Source organism: Stegostoma tigrinum, chromosome 15 (assembly GCF_030684315.1).
Source record: "Stegostoma tigrinum isolate sSteTig4 chromosome 15, sSteTig4.hap1, whole genome shotgun sequence".
In the NCBI taxonomy this organism is placed as follows: domain Eukaryota; kingdom Metazoa; phylum Chordata; class Chondrichthyes; order Orectolobiformes; family Stegostomatidae; genus Stegostoma; species Stegostoma tigrinum.
The window spans coordinates 48,302,425-48,319,758 of record NC_081368.1 but is presented as its reverse complement, the minus strand read 5'-3'; the positions used below and the strand labels follow the sequence as shown (position 1 = coordinate 48,319,758).

General features: G+C 46.1%; 1 protein-coding gene across 1 annotated transcript in view; it reads right to left on the bottom strand.

Moving 5' to 3' along the window:
- Positions 1 to 17,298, bottom strand: part of polr1d (RNA polymerase I and III subunit D) — a 30,679-nt gene extending 13,381 nt beyond the window's left edge. Inside the window, exons 1-3 of the mRNA XM_048544690.2 lie at positions 17,104 to 17,298; positions 4,947 to 5,044; positions 1,178 to 1,254 (exon numbers count right to left, since the gene is read on the bottom strand). Of these exons, the coding sequence (XP_048400647.1) occupies positions 1,178 to 1,254; positions 4,947 to 5,044; positions 17,104 to 17,145 (217 nt within the window). The 5' untranslated portion in view covers positions 17,146 to 17,298. The remainder of the gene's footprint in view (positions 1 to 1,177; positions 1,255 to 4,946; positions 5,045 to 17,103) is intronic.
- Positions 17,299 to 17,334: the final 36 nt, after the last annotated feature.

Below are 17,334 nucleotides of genomic sequence, written 5' to 3'. Positions count from 1 at the left end.
ATTTCAGGAGCACAAAAGCTGACGATTCGGGCCTAGACCCTTCATCAGAGAGGGGGATGGGGAGAGGGAACTGGAATAAATAGGGAGAGAGGGGGAGGCGGACCGAAGATGAAGAGAAAAGAAGATAGGTGGAGAGGAGAGTAGAGGTGGGGAGGTAGGGAGGGGATAGGTCAGTCCAGGGAAGACGGACAGGTCAAGGAGGCGGGATGAGGTGGTAGGTAGGAAATGGAGGTGCGGCTTCAGGTGGGTGGAAGGGATGGGTGAGAGGAAGAACAGGTTTGGGAAGCAGAGGCAGGCTGGGCTGGTTTTGGGTTGCAGTGGTGGGAGGGGACGAGCTGGGCTGGTTTTGGGATGCAGTAGGGGAAGGGGAGATTTTGAAGCTTGTGAAGTCCACGTTGATACCATTGGGCTGCAGGGTTCCCAAGCGGAATATGAGTTGCTGTTCCAGCAACCTTCGGGTGGCATCATTGTGGCACTGCAGGAGGCCCATGATGGACATGTCGTCTGAGGAATGGGAGGGGGAGTTGAAATGGTTCGCGACTGGGAGGTGCAATTGTTTGTTGCGAACCGAGCAGAGGTGTTCTGCAAAGCGGTCCTCAAGCCTCCGCTTGGTTTCCCCAATGTAGAGGTAGCCACACCACGTACAATGGATACAATATACAACTGCACATCCCAGTCGCGAACCATTTCACCCATCCCTTCCTCCCACCTCAAGCCGCACCTCCACTTCCTACCTACCACCTCATCCTGCCTCCTTGACCTGCCCATCTTCCCTGGACTGACCTATCCCCTCCCTACCTTACTCTCCTCTCTACCTATCTTGGTTTCTCTCCATCTTCGATCCGCCTCCCCCTCTCTCCCTATTTATTCTAGTTCCCTCTCCGATGAAGGGTCTTGGCCTGAAACGTCAGCTTTTGTGCTCCTGAGATGCTGCTTGGCCTGCTGTGTTCATCCAGCTCCACACTTTGTTATCTTGGATTCTCCAGCATCTGCAGTTCCCATTATCACTTCGTAGATAAGTCATGAGTATCATATACACAGTATGCACAACAAACTCAAAAATCAATGACAGCAAGGAAACAATAAAGATGTATAGAGCATAGACAAAAGATTAATCAATACTGAAAATTTCCTCAAATCAGACAGTGTCTCTTATTGGAAGAAATACAGGAATTACCTCTTGTTTGAATTCTGAAGTTAATTTTGCTTTCTGATGGATGAGTGATGCTGTAGCCACAAAATTCTACATCTGGGCTGAGAATAAAGAAATTAGGCTTAAAAAGTGAACTGTAAAGTTAAAAATTACTTTTTCACCAGATTATAAAACTTTTCTGTAGTGTTAAAAGACTTTTCATTTTAAAAGGATAATCTTTGGGTTTGATTTAAGTGATCTTTGTCCTAGAATATTACACATGAATTTCTACAATCCAGAAAAGAAAACAATGGAACACTTTTCCATGGAACCTATGGTGACCAAAGTGGGTGTAAGAGGAGGGTATGAGCTACAATGATGAGTAACAGGGACTTCTTCAATTTTGGCTTTCCACATAGAGATCCAGATTACTGGGATGTTTCAATCTCACTTTCAAATTGGGATATGTAAAGATGATACTTTTTTTTATATATGTTTGATTGTGGACTGAAATAGGAAAAGGACTGTCTTACAGCAAGGGCCCAAGGAAGGAACCGCTATACTTTTAAAAACTGAAACTTGGTGTAAGGTGGGTTTACACTGCTGCTTTGTTCAAGCACTGGGGGAGACCATTTGTAGACAGGCTGGCACCAGGAAGCATGTGCAAAGTGAGATGCTTCCTGCAACAGGCTGCTGATTGGTTTTTGAAGTTATGACCAGTTGTGGATGCCAAAACGTGACAACAAACCAACTGGTTCCTGGGTAGCTGAGTAGCTTGTGGATGTGAATAGTACCAACAGAAGCCTTCAGGCTGCTACAAGGACAGACAGTGTGTTTTACTTTCCAATAAAATACCTAAAGCCTGGAGAAAGCCAATTTATTTTCCTTCACCAGTTGCTGTAAGCTGTGCTCTTTAGCCAGTAACTAAGAAACTTTTCAGTTAATGTACCAATCGCATAGACCTCCTGCAAAGAAATGAAAAGAACCTGGAGAAAAGAGAATGAAGAAAAGAATTTTGTTTCACTCTATCCATACCACCGATTTTTTTTGTCTGTGTGTGAAGTTGGAGGTGGGGGGGGGGGGGGGGGGGGAAGCGAGAGTGAGTGAGTGTGAGAGAGAGAGAGTCTGTGTGTGGTGGGGTTTGGTTGGGGGACGGATTCAAGTTTAGAATAGTATATGGTAACAGTTCATTGTTGTTTACCTATGATTAGAATCCATTTTATTTGTAATAAATATTAGTTCCTATTAAGTACAGAAACCTGGTCCAAATTTTCTGTTAACCTGAGTGCATCTGGCATGTAAATTCGGGACTTTGTGGACTTTGATAACATTTTTTACTTTTGTGCTTACTCTCAGAGTGGCAGGGTTCAATTTTCAGCACGTTACCTCAGGTGAAGCACAAGAACTCGACTGAAATAAAGTAATTTAACTCACTAACTGTGGTAAAGTCAAATCTAATATGTTCCTTAAGCCATTTACAGACTTTTATGTTGCTGCAATTCACTAGCTCTCTGTTACTGAACTTCAATAAAAGTCTAAATGGTTAATAATTTGGTGTGGGGACTGTAACCACAAATAAAAATGTGTAAATGTTGCATGAAAAAAATACAATAAGGATAATCACTTGATTCGCACCATCACGACTATATTCACAAAATGTGTGATATGTTATAGGCTTTAGCTTAAAGGCATAAAGCTGTACATTTAAATTTAATATTAAAGTATTTTAGTTATCTACAGAAAATAATGCTGGCACGATCAAAGTGCACAGCTGGTTACATCAAGCAATGATTGAGATCAAGCAATTTTGGAGAACAAGATTAAATGGGTTGTTGTGATGTATCAGTTAAAGAATGGAAGGGGCTTAAAAGCCTGCACAGAATTCCATAAATTCCCATTACTCTTCTTCAGAAAGAGTTGCTATTCTTGAAACATTAACTCTATTTTCTCTCCACAGATGCTGCCAAATTTGCTGAGTTACACCAGTAATTTCCGCTTTTGTTTCAGATTTGCAGTTCTTGGTTTCGATTATATCCATAAATTTCTTTTTGGTTCAATTCATTCCTGAAAATGTTGTTCATTCTTCTCCAAATTAATAAGTTTACATAGATTCCAATCTATCGTTGTCAGTTTCACAATATTCAAGGGTGAGAAATACAGTATTGCTTGCACGGTGACAACTCTAGGAGTATTATAGGCAAATATTATTTACAATCTAACCCAAAGCTTCACAATCCTTTCTCCAATGAGCGGAAATTTTCCCTGTATCTAACTTTGCTGAATGTGTTAATCATTTTAAGTACCAATATTCAATTACCCTCAACCTTTTACCCAAAGGACTAAAAAGGTATGCTAATGTAATCTGTCTTTATAATTGAACGCTTTAAGTTCTTGCATTATTCTGGTGAATTAACACAGGTACCCTTTTCACAGCCACTGAAGTTTTCCTTAGGTTCAATACTCAAATTTGAACTACAGTATTCCAGGTAAGTTTTGGACAAGGACCTGTGCAACTGAAGCATAACTTCGTTACTTTTGAATTCCAATCACTTTGAAGTTCAACACTTGTTAGCCTTCTGCTCACTTTTTGTGAAATAATTGTGCACAAATACAATGAGCAGATTTGTGCAGTAACAGTTCTACAGTAACAAATCTTCAAAACAATATTCTTCTCCCATACTAAACACAAAGTCATATGGGGAGTGGTATTGCCCCAACGCTCTGCAATACTACAAATTTGGAATCATCTCATCTACCTTAAGAAAATGACCAGATTGATCATTGTTGAGCTCTAGTTTGCTATCAAGACAGAATTGATGCTTATGGAAAAAGAAATTGGATTGATCAACCTGTCCTTATTTTCCGTCTGTTTTTCTTTGGTATCACACAATTTATTGGTTCAAAACACATTGCTTTGTGGGCTATTTGGACGAGTTTGTCTGTTTATTTTGAAAGGATTGATCAGAACATTAAAAAACAATCAAAACATTTGAGAAAAGGAAATACGCTGCCCTTGAGAATATGGTCACTGGTCAATTAAGGATGGGCACCTAATGTTAGCAATGCTCACATTGTATTTTTTAAACTTGTTCATGCAAAGCAAGACACTGATTGTGCTGGAAACCTGAACTCAAAACATACTCAGCTAGTCAGGCAACATCTGTGAAGAGAAAAACAGAGGTAATGTTTCAGATTCGTGACTTTTCATCAGTGGTCTCATGCCACACATAAAAGTTGCAACAAAATATACTTTAAAAAGTCTGCTGTGCAAATACAGATGGGATAGAACTTATAAAGCTTCTGAAAGATTATTCAGAGAGGCGTTGGAATGGTTTCAATTTAATTTTGCAATGGAACCTATGTAACCCTACCCTGTTGCTATTTGCAGGATACGTAATGCTGACAGTGTGAATGGGAAATGGATAAAACATACACACATTTGCTATGGCCTTTATTTCTGTTTTGTTTACATAGTTTGCTCTCCACATAAGTACTAGGGTTGGTGTCAATTGAGAGAAAAACATACTGGGACAGAAACCCATCTGTAATCATGTATTAATCTAATCCCACACTAACCAAAAAAGTCTATTCAAAGACTATTTACCACTGTTTCTCACTAGAATACATCACAAGCATGTAAAAGCAAAAAAAACAAACACTGTTAAAATTAAACAAGAACATTCACAGACTCCAATTTAAAATATTTGATTTTCACTCATGCACCTGAATTAATGAGTGCTAATCATGCTCTTTGGCCTAAACTTTCAAACACAGTATTTCCAAATATTCAATTACAGATAGCTAAACTGCTTACTTCTTCATAATCATATACCGTAGAGCATTCCCAAGTGTGTGGTCCTCATCATGCAACACAAATGTAACGCTGGAATCTTCACAACCTTCTGCTTGTACCTAGAAGAGACGCAGAATAACAAATAAAACCATGAATGCAAGACAGTATTGATTCCTTCCTGCCAACCGTTACAAAAACAACAAAAGAAAAGTTCAATGTTCCTATAATATTGCTCACTTCTTTGCCTACAAAAAGTCTGTCAAGATCACAACAAGAAAAAACATCCTCGGTTCTCTTTCCACTGCAAAATAAATACATAACACAATTATCACAGCAGATATTGTGAGTACACAGATTCTGAAATATTTTCAGCCCCTTTTGCAATACAAAGAAACATGGGAATTACGGGACTGTATAGATAAAGAAATCTCAGTGGAAGGGGCAGGTGTTGGGCACTTGGATTTTCAAAAATATTTTGCTTCTTAATAAAATTAAGAAACATGGTATTAAAGGAATGTAAACAGAAACCACAAACAGGAAGTTGGTTTCGCAGGAACAGATGAAGAAGCCTGTGAACATATTCAACTAGGTCTGGTGATATGTTCAGGATCCTGAGAAGCAAAAATGCTATCACTTTAATTTTGCTGATGCCTTCATCCACTGTCAGGCTTGTTTCGACACATATCATGAAATGTTAAAAACCAAAAGAACTGTGGATGCTGTAAATCAGGAACAAAAACAAAGTTGCTGGAGAAGCCCAGCAGGTCTGGTAGCATCTGTGAAGGAAAAAACAGAGTTAACATTTTGGGTCTGGTGATCCTTCCTCTGAACCAACCCAGAACCATGAAATGATATTTTGGAGTGTTGTTGCAAAAGGTGATAATGGGCGTGTTAAGAAAATGGATCTCAAGCACGATCCTAGTTATTGATGTAAACAGTTTTGAAATTATTTTCTAGCACGACTCTGCTTCTTTCTCACTTCTGAAGAAGGGTCCTAACCTGAAACGTCAACTTTCCTGCTCCTCTGATGCTGCCTGGCTTGCTGTGTTCCTCCAGCTTCACACTGTGTTATCTCTTCATTTTCACTTTCTTCTCTGTAATTGTAATTGTAGCCAGTGGATTTGACAGGCGACCAACATCAGTGATATTACAACTCACACTGCTGAATTCAGTTTTGCACTCAGCAAAAGCATTCCTTCACTAATATTTCTTTAGCATTGGACCTCTCAAATTTGAGACAGACAAACAGAGTGCATCTGTAAAACCAAATTTAATGTAAAAATCATAGCCACCCACGAATCAAAACTTAAGATTACAGCAGAGTGGTGGCGCAGGATTGTTTTTCAGACTGGAGGTCTGTGACCAGCAGTGTGCCACAGGAACCACTGCTGGCTCCACTGCTTTGTCAAATAGAAGGTACGATTTGTAGGTTTGCAGATGACACCAAAATTGCTAGTGTAGTGGACAATGAAGAAGGTTATCTCAGGGTACAATGGGCCCTCGGTCAGGTGGGCTGATGGGCCGAAGAGTGGCAGATTGAGTTAATTTAGATAAACATGAGGTGTTGTATTTTGGCAAGGCAAATCAGAACAAGACTTATACGCTTAATGGCAGGATCCTGGGCAGTGCCAAACAAAGAGACCTTGGAGTGCAGGTTCATAGTTCATTGAAGGTGAAGTCACAGATAGACAGGGTAGTGAAGAAAGCATTCAATGAGCTTGCCTTCATTGATCAGTGCATCGAGTATAGGAGTTGGGAGATCATGTCGCGGCTGTACAGGACATTGGTTAGGCCACTATTGGAATACCGTGTACAATTCAGGTGTCCCTGCTATTGGAAAGATAGTTAAATTTGAAAAGGTTCAGAAAGGATTTACGACGATGTTGCCAGGGTTGGAGGGCTTGAGCTCTAGGGAGAGGCTGAATAGCCTGGGGCTATTTTCTCTGGAGCATTGGAGGCTGAGGGGTGATCTTATAGCGATTTATAAAATCATGAGGGGCATGGATGGGGTGAATAGCCAAAGTCTTTTTCCCAGAATAGGGGAGTCCAAAACCAGAAGACACAGGTTTAAGGTGAGAGGGGAAAGATTTAAAAAGGGGCCTAAGAGACAAAATTTTCCACACAGAGGGCGGTGCATGTATAACTGAGCTGCCAGAGGAAGTGGTGAGTCCTGGTAAAATTACAACATTTAGAAGACGTTTGGACAGTTACATGAATAGGAAGGGTTTGGAGGGATATGGGCCAAATACTGGCAACTAGATTAATTCAGGATATCTGGTTAGAATGGACAAGTTGGATGGAAGGGTATGCTTCTGTGCTGTACAACTCTACTACATTGTAACAGAGAAACTACCCTATCGCATGAAAGAAAAACAAAGTACTGAAGAAACTCAGCAGTGTCACTGGGCTGGAGACATTTTTTTTTCTCCAGAGATGCTGCCAGACCTGTTCAGTTTGTCCAGGATTTTCTGTTTTTGTCAGTTCAAACTTCTATTTTTGTTTGACCTTATCATATGCACCAGCATAGTTTGACAGGACTAGGGCTTCGATGGCCTTGTGATATAATTGAGAGACAATTAATCCAAAGACTCAGGTCATGATCTGGGCGTGAACCTGCCATCACAAGGGGAAGAGTTTAAATTCAATAAAAGTCTGAAATTAAGAACCTAATGATGGCCATGACTCCATGAATGTCATTTTAAAGAAAATGATTGGTTTACCAATGTCCGTTAGGCAAGCAGACTGCTGTCCTGACCTACATAACCTCCAATCCCACAGCAATGCAACTTGTAACTGTCCGCTGGTCAATTAGGGATGGGCAATAAATGCTAGCCTAACCAGCAATGCCCACATCCTGTGAATGAATTAAGAAAACTGCAAAACCAATTATTTCCTTGGCCACGTGGACTTCAACATCCCAAACTTGAACACAGCTCGCTCCATACAGTTTGCCTTAAAATTCTCTCATTAATTTACAACAGATGTTGTACATGGAGTGCACACCCAATAAGCAATCTGTTTAAATATAAAACGCATGTATCACTAGGCCATCTTACATCACTTTTAGACACAGGTGTACAATGTTAGATATACCAGGATTGCCGTCAACAGGTGATGATTGGCACCAAATAAATATTGCTACATTCCTTATTTTAAAGTCAGTACAATATCAAATGATTAGCCTCTGAACATAACAATGGCACCCGCCTTTGAAGACTCTCCTCAACTTTGCTTAATATCTGTTATACAATTGACAACAACCATAATGCACAAATATCTGCTCCGCTTTAAACCCATAAACAATCTGAAAACAAGTCAACATCAGACAGCTTTCAAGTGATCAGAGATCCAAGCCAACGCTTGAAAATGTCAAGAAACAAAATTACAAGAACTTGCATTTTAAATGTAACAAGAAATAATCACAGGAGCCTTCGCAAACAAAATTTGTCACCAAGCCACATTAAAAATAAAAATCAGGATAATGACCAAATTCTTGCTCAAATTAATAGGCCTTGAGGACCTTCTGGAAAGAGAGAGAGACAGAGAAGATTAAGGAAAGAGGGAATTCTGGAGCTTAGAGCCCACAGACTGCCAATGGCAGTTAGAGAACAGGTTATGCAGAGTTGAAGAGTGCTCAGTAGAAAGTTATAGTGAGACAGGGAGTGGTAAGATCACAGAATGATGTGAAAATAAAGTAGAGAATTTAGAACTTAGGAAACTGCAAGATGTGAATAAGTGTAGATCAGAAAACATTGAGATCACGTGTGAACAGGACTTGGTTCCAGTAAAGCTATAAAGTTATACGAGTTTGTTTATGTAGGGGAGAAGATGGGAGATCAGCCAGAAGTGTATTTAAATATTCAAGTTCTGAGGTAACAATGACAAGTTACAATCGAGTTTTGAGAAGATTTGTAGCTCAGGTTGAGGTTCTGGATGTGAGTTTGCTCGCTGAGCTGGAAGGTTAGTTTTCAGACGTTTCGTCACTTTTTTTATTTGAAAAAATATACTTTATTCGTAAGATGTACAAAAAATAAAACATATTTACACACCTACCCAGTCATGCAAGCCGCTCTGGGTTACCCGGGGGTACAGAAACCAACTAAAGGAAAAAAACAACGAAGGAAAAAAAACAAAGCAAAGAAAACACCCCGGCAGTCGTCACCCTGCACAGTCCCCCAGTTGGCCCCCTGACCAGTTGGGGAAGGCGCCAGGTGGGCCCAGTTACCAGATAGGGTTTTTTTTCCTATTCTGGACGAGGGGTTTCATACCGTGGTCGTTCCCCACCGCGCCTTGGCGGCGGCTGCCCCAAGCTTTAGCGCGTCCCTCAGCACGTAGTCCTGGACCTTGGAGTGCGCCAGTCTGCAACACTCGGTCGGGGTCAGTTCTTTCAGCTGGTAGACCAGCAAGTTGCGGGCAGACCACAGAACGTCTTTCACTGCATTGATGGTCCTCCAGGCGCAGTTGATGTTGGTCTCGGTGTGCGTCCCCGGAAACAGCCCGTAGAGCACGGAGTCCCGCGTCACGGAGCTGCTCGGGACAAACCTTGACAAATACCACTGCATCCCCCTCCAGACCTCCTGCGCACAGGCACACTCCAGAAGGAGGTGATCGACAGTCTTGTCCCCCCCGCAGCCACTTCGAGGGCAGCGTGCAGTGGCGCAGAGATTCCAAGCATGCAAAAAGGATCTCACTGGCAGAGCCCCTCTCACCGCCAGCCAAGCAATGTCCTTGTGCTTGTTTGAAAGTTCTGGCGATGAGACATTCTGCCAAACGACTTTGGCAGTCTGCGTGGGGAACCACATGACGGGATCCACCCTATCCTTTTCCCGAAGGGTCTGAGGATACGCCATGCTGACCACTGCCTGACGGCCTTGTGGTCAAAGGTGTTTCCTTTCAAAAATTTCTCCACGAAGGACAGGTGGTACGGAACGGTCCAACTACTCGGAGCGTTCCGCGGCAACGAGGCCAGGCCCATCCTTCGCAACACCAGGGACAGGTAGAACGTCAGTAAGTAGTGACACTTGGTGTTTGCGTACTGAGGATCTACGCACAGCTTGATGCAGCCGCACACAAAAGGTAGCCGTCGGGGCGAGGGTGGCGTTCGGTACGCCCTTTCCCCCATTTTCCAGGTCTTTGTACATGGTGTCCCTGCGGACCCGGTCCATCCTCGACCCCCAAATGAAGTGGAAGATGGCCCGGGTGATCGCAGCAGCGCAGGTCCAGGGAATAGGCCAGGCCTGCGCCACATACAACAGTACCGAAAGCCCCTTGCACCTGACAACCAGGTTCTTACCCGCGATGGAGGGGGACTGGAGCGTCCACCTGCCCAGCTTCTGCTTCAATTTGGTGATACGCTCCTCCCAAGTCTTAGTGCACACCCCAGCTCCACCAAACCAAACACCCAGCACCTTCAGGTAGTCTGTCCTGACGGTGAAGGGGATGAAGGAGCGGTCGTCCCAGTTCCCGAAGAACATGACCTCGCTCTTACCCCGATTGACTTTGGCACCCGAGGCCAGTTCAAACTGGCAGCAGATGTCCAATAGTCTACTCACCGACCGATGATTGGTGCAGAAGACGGCGACATCATCCATGTACAGGGAGGTCTTGACCAGAAGGCCTCCACTGCCTGGGATAGTCACGCCCTTCAGGCTCACGTCCTTCCTGATGGATGCGGCGAAGGGCTCCACACAGCACACGAACAAGGCAGGAGAGAGCGGGCAGCCCTGCCTGACTCCAGATCTAACAGGAAAACTGTCTGATTCCCACCCGTTGATCGAGACTGCGCTAACGATGTTGGCGTAGAGCAGCCGGATCCAATTGCGGATGCCCTCCCCGAACCCCAATTTGGAGAGGACGTCCCTCATGTAAGCATGAGAGACCCTGTCGAAGGCCTTCTCCTGGTGCAGGCTGACGAGGCAGGTGTCCACCCGTCTGTCCTGTACGTAGGCAATCGTATCCCTGATGAGCGCGAGGCTTTCAGCGATCTTCCTGCCCGGCACAGCACAGGTTTGGTCAGGGTGAATCACCGACTCCAGGACAGACCTGACCCAGTTGGCTATGACCTTGGCCAGGATTTTGTAGTCCACGTTCAAAAGTGAAATGGGACGCCAATTCTTAATTTCTTCCCTCTCCCCCTTCCTCTTGTAAATGAGGGTGATGATGCCCTTCCTCATGGACTTGCACAGTTCCCCTGCCCGAAGCGCACTATCGTACACCTCCAGCAGGTCCTGGCCGACCAGGCCCCACAGAGCGGAATACAGCTCGACTGGTAAGCCGTCGCTTCCGGGAGTCCTATTCCTCTCCAAGGACTTGAGGGCTCTGGTCAGCTCGTCCAGGGATATCGGCCAGTCCAGCCACTCCCTCGTGCCGTCGTCTAAGACCTCCGTGATAGACGACAGGAACGACTCGGAGGCCGTGCTGTCTGTGGGCTTCATGTCGTACAGTCCGGCATAGAAGGATCTGCTGATCCTCAAAACGTCGGGCCGAGACGACGTCACCGAGCCATCGTCCTCCTTCAGCCGGCTAAGCACAGAGCTCTCTTTGTGCACCTTCTGAAAGAAGGAACGTGAGCATGTCTCGTCCTGCTCCACGGAGTGGACCCTGGATCGGAAGATTATCCGGGAGGCCTCCACGGTGAAGAGCGAGGCTTGCTGGCCCCTCACCTCGCGGAGGTCCTCCGTGACATCGACCCCCATCAACTGCAGAAGAAGCAGGTTCTGCACCCTTTTCTGGAGTCGCGACAGCTTTCCCCGCCTCTCTCTCGCCTACTGAACACCCTTGAGGACAAAGAACCTCTTGATGTTCGCCTTCACCGTCTCCCACCAGTCGCCCGGAGACTCAAAGAGGGGTTTCACGATTCTCCAACCGGCGTACTCCCTCTTAAGCTCCTCGACGTTCTCTGGGGTCAACAGAGTCGTGTTGAGCTTCCACGTCCCCTTGCCGGCCGGCTGGTCGTCCTGTAAGTGACAGTCGGCCAGCAGGAGGCAGTGGTCAGAGAAGAACACCGGCTCGACGCCGGTGGACCTGACCGAGAACGCCTGTGACACAAACAGGAAGTCTATCCTTGAGCGGATAGACCCGTCTGGCCGCGACCAGGTGTACCTCCGCTGCGCTCCGTCTGCAGGGGTGCTGAAGACGTCGAGCAGCTTGGTGTCCTTCACCGTGCCCATCAGGAATCTGGACGTGACGTCCAGTTGACTCCCCCCACCCGCTGTCCCACGCTGGATCTTCCATCTGCATCGATGATGCAGTTGAAGTCTCCGCCTAGGATGACGGGCCTGGACGTAGCCAGCAGGGGTGGAAGCCGCTGCAGGACGGCCAACCGCTCACTCCGTACTGGTGGGGCGTACACGTTGATCAGCCTCAGGGGAGCGTTCCTGTAGGTGACATCAGCCACTAGGAGGCGCCCACCCACCACCTCCTGAACTTGAGAGATGGTGAAGTTGCGCCCCCGCAGCAGAATAGCCAGGCCCGAGGACCGACAGTCGTTTCCCCCCGACCAGATCGAAGGCCCACAGGTCCAGGCGCCGGACCATTTCCCGTACCTGCCGAGGTGCGGTATCCCACACTCCTGCAGAAACAGGAGGTCCGCCTTGATGGTGGTCAGGTAGGCCAACGTGGATACACATCTTGCGGTGGACCTGACACTGCGCACATTAATGCTCGCAACTCGTACCCCCATTGTGGGCAGTGACCGCAGTACCCTCCTCAAGTCCAAGGTCCAGCCCCTCCATCTGTCCCTTCATGCCCATTGCCCGGGCTAACTGCTGGGCGCTCTCCGGGCTCAGGAAACCGTCCGTGCTGCCTTCCGGGTGGCATCCCCCCGTCAGGGGTGCGGAGGCAGGTGGGTCCGGCTCTGGGTCAGGCTGGGGACGCGCTGTTTCCTCCTTCCCGCCTGGAAGTTCCGGGGGGCCCTCCAGTGCCCCAGCAGCACTTGACTGGGTGTCGGATGGAGCCTCAGGGTGCCTCCCAACACCTGGAAGCCGGGTGCTGCTTTCCTTCTCCCTCGAGATCTTTAACTTCTGCTTCGGGCGGGCCCTCTCCGAATCCCCCTCGTCAGAGGAGCTCTTATAGCCCCCCTGTAGCAGCCTCTTCCCGCCTGATGGTTGCGGTTCCTGGGCCCATCGACGCACCTTCCTCCTCGCTTTCTGGACCGTTGTCCACTCCCCTGGGTCGCCTGTCGCCGCCTCCATCAACTCCGGGTTGTCGGGGGGGAGCGGAGCCTGCAGGGGTGCTTTGCTGGCCTCGGGCCCATCCTGCGGGGCTGGGCCCTCCTGCATGGCCTGGCTCTCCTGCACATTAGTGGGGTCCTTGCTGGGCCCTGGTGCCTTCCTCTTCTCCGGGGGGGCTGGCCCCGCATTGCCCCTGCCGGCGACCTGGGCGTAAGTGGTCCCCTGCTGCAGGCATGCCCTATAGAGGTGGCCCGCTTCCCCGCAAAGGTTGCAGGTTTGCAAGGTGTCCCTCCTCCCTGCAGATGGTGGCTTTGCAGTCGGCCGCCACGTGACCTGACCTACCACAGGCATGGCAGACTTTAGGTTGCCCTGCATAGGTCAGGTAGCCCTTGCTCCCGCCGATCGCGAAGCTGGACAGTGGGTGTACGACGTTCCCGTCCGCGCCCATCCTCAGCGTCACCTTGACCTGCCTCTTACTGGTCCAGATGCCAAAAGCGGTCCATGATGTCAGTTAGGTCCCCTTCCACCTTCACGTATCTTCCAAGGAAGGTCAGGACATCAGCTGCTGGCACACGCGGGTTGTACATGTGTACAGTCACCATACGACCCCCTGCGCTGGCACCACAAACAGCGGGACAGCGGTCAATACAGAGAGGGGGCCCTCACCTCCTTTCTCCTTGAAAACCTCCAGGAAGCGCTCGCAAAGCTTGGCACTCCTGAAGGTCACATTGTAAAAACCTCCTCCGGGGAAATCCTGCAGGCAGTAAATGTCCGCAGCAGCGAACCCACAACAGTCCAACAGGACCCTCTTCATGAAGAAGGTGCGGTCCACAGGTGCACCTTCATCCACCTTCTTTACAGAAACACAAATGGTGTTCCGGACCCCCTGACCTGGGGCACGAGCACTTGCCGCAGCCATCGTTGCAGGTTGGCTGCTCCCCTAAACCAGTGTTAGGCCGAAGCCAGCATTAAGATCAACCGGTCGCAAGGGTGCACAGCCATCCCGACGTCCTTCTTTCACCTCCAACACAGCACTCTCCTCCTCTCGGTCCACAAGAGAGTGGGTCTTTATTTTGTTCCAGATGTAAGCTGGTTCACTGATCTTGAAGGTTTGTTCCCAGATGTTTCGTCACCATTCTAGGTAACATCATCAGTGAGCCTTCGACGAAGCGCTGGTGTTATGTCCCGCTTTCTATTTATCTGTTTAGGTTTCCTTGGGTTGGTGATGTCATTTCCTGTTCTTTTTCTCAGAGGGTTGTAGATGGGCTCCAAATCAATGTGTTTGTTGATGGAGTTCCGGTTGGAATGCCATGCTTCTAGGAATTCTCGTGCGTGTCTCTGTTTGGCTTGTCCTAGGATGGATGTGTTATCCCAATCAAAGTGGTGTCCTCCCTCATCTGTATGGAAGGATACTAGTGATAGTGGGTCATGTCTTTTTGTGGCTCGTTGATGTTCACGTATCCTGGTGGCTAGCTTTCTGCCTGTTTGTCCAATGTAGCAAGACTATGGCAAACACTACATTGGACAAACAGGCAGAAAGCTAGCCACCAGGATACGTGAACATCAATTAGCCACAAAAAGACATGACCCACTATCACTAGTATCCTTCCATACAGATGAGGAAGGACACCACTTTGATTGGGATAACACATCCATCCTAGGACAAGCCAAACAGAGACACGCACGAGAATTCCTAGAAGCATGGCATTCCAACGGGAACTCCATCAACAAACACATTGATTTGGAGCCCATCTACCACCCTCTGAGAAAAAGAACAGGAAATGACATCACCAACCCAAGGAAACCTAACCAGATAAATAGAAAGCGGGACATAACACCAGCGCTTCGTCGAAGGCTCACTGATGATGTTACCTCGAATGGTGACAAAACGTCTGAAAACTAACCTTCCAGCTCAGCGAGCAAACTCACATCCAGAACAAGTTACAATCTCAGCAGCAGATGAGCTGAGGTAGGAGCTGAATCGAGCAGTGCTGCAGAGTTGGAAGGAGACGATCTTCGTGTGGAAGTGAATATGCAGTCAGCTAATGTGCAATCATATTCAACAGTCTTAAACAGTGGCCACAAAGATGAACAGGGTCAATAGCTTGGGAGATGAGATTGTTTGAAAGTTTAAATCTTCATCTCTGCTTACCTCTATCCAACCTGCTGTTTAGTTTAGATTTGAAGAATTCTACCCCATCCTACCAAAACAGTGATGGCCAGACTTACTGACTGATCAAGTGTCAGGAGCTTTCTATGTGACTGATTACATTAAAATGATGAAAGTTATAAGATCATCATCTCGAGGTTGGATCTTCAATTCATGATTAATTGAAAAGTGGTTATGTGACCTGTTCTGAATTGCTCTTGATAGCAAGCATGGATTGTTTGTTTGTTAGAGCAAAGAGGATCCAATTTGCTAAACTGAGAAGGTCCAGACCAATCTACCCAGCAGAAATGAATCTGTCAATTACCTTATTGGTTGGGCAGGCCACTTCTTGTAAAGTCCTATCTGCACATTGCAAATACGCTCTATCCTGCTACATGGCACTACCATTCTACTAAATGGGGCAGAATGGGATAGCAACTCAAAACTAAGCACCTTTGAGGCATAGTGGGCCATCAGCAACTGAATTAAATTCAGCTACAATCTGTAACTTCATGGCCTTGCATAACTCTGCTGTACAATTACTATCAAGCAGAGAGCCTGATTCAATGAAGAGTGCAAGAGGGCATGGCAGGAGCTACACCAGACATATCTCAAAGTATGCAGAAACTACAACACAAGACTACTGCATATCAAATGGCAGAGGCAGCAAATGATATAAAGAGAGCTAAACGATCCTACACTCAATGAATCAAACCTAAGCTGAGCAGTTTTTCAACAACTAGTCAGTAACAGTAGTGGACAACTGAACAAGTGGAGCAATAGGCTCCAAAAACAACTCTTTCCTCAATGAAAGGCAGCCTAGCATATCTATGCAAAAAAGCAAAGATGAAACATTTGCAACCCTCTTCAGCCAGAAGTGCTGAGTACATACCTTATACATCAACATCATTTATATCAGTCTTCAGCCAATTCAGTTCACTCTGTATGATTTCAAAAAACAGCTGACAGCACTGGATACCACAAAGACTATGAACCCTGATGATAGTGCATTGATGGTATTAATTTTGCACCCTTCTTAAAATAGAAAAACAATACTGCTTTGTGGAAGCTGAGAAGAAATACATCTTCTTCCCTGACTTGTACAAAGTCTGAAGGTTTGAGCAAATATTCATGCCTACCCACTTTATTGATCTCTGCAGAAACATTGTCCAACCATACAGTGTTATATTTCATCTTTTGGATAGTCTCTCAGCAAACGTGGGCATATACCCAAAGTTAATCTATCAAACTGTTGGAATCTTGTCTGAAACTAGTAATGCTCTTTCCAAAAATCTTGGGTGACTACATCGTATTTGAGGAGTATATTACTGCCTTCAAGATTGTTTGTTTTTGAACCATTCAAGGTCTAAGGTGGCCTGGAAATGGCTGAGCATGTTAGAGAGGTCGGCATAGCATTGGATTTCAACGGTCTTCTATGCCCACTACTTATTCTTGTTGACAGACATGCTCAGAACTTCATATGTGAGTCATAAGTATTTTTTTCCTGTGATATAAAGTAATTGCTTTGAAGACAGCAAATAATAGTCTGTCTACAGACTCCATATTCTCAGACCTTATCGTTCTTTCCAAACGCCTTCTGAAAATTCAGATCACTTGCATCTATGATTTTATCAATTTTCTCTAGTACCGCCTCCAAAACAAAAACAAAAACAAACAAGGTTAGTCAAGTTAATAAAATGTGAGGCTGGATGAACACAGCAGGCCAAGATGCTGCTTGGCCTGCTGTGTTCATCCAGCCTCACATTTTATTATCTTGGAATCTCCAGCATCTGCAGTTCCCATTATCTCTGATACTAAGGTTAGTCAAGTGCTGGACACTACGAGAGAACGTACTCACCACTTCCAGGACAGGTTTCTGCATCCCTTCAGCTGTTGCCATCCTCACGCTGTCGCTCTGGGGTCCACTTCGACACTGGATGTCGACGCCGGTATTAAACGTCGTTCTCCATGGATGCCGGGAATTGTAGTCTTCGAAGGATAAACGCGCCTGTAAATGTCCGTTACTTTCACGGCTTGAACGACATTTCCCATAATTCGCGTAAGGCTGATGGTTGCGTGCGTTTTGTGA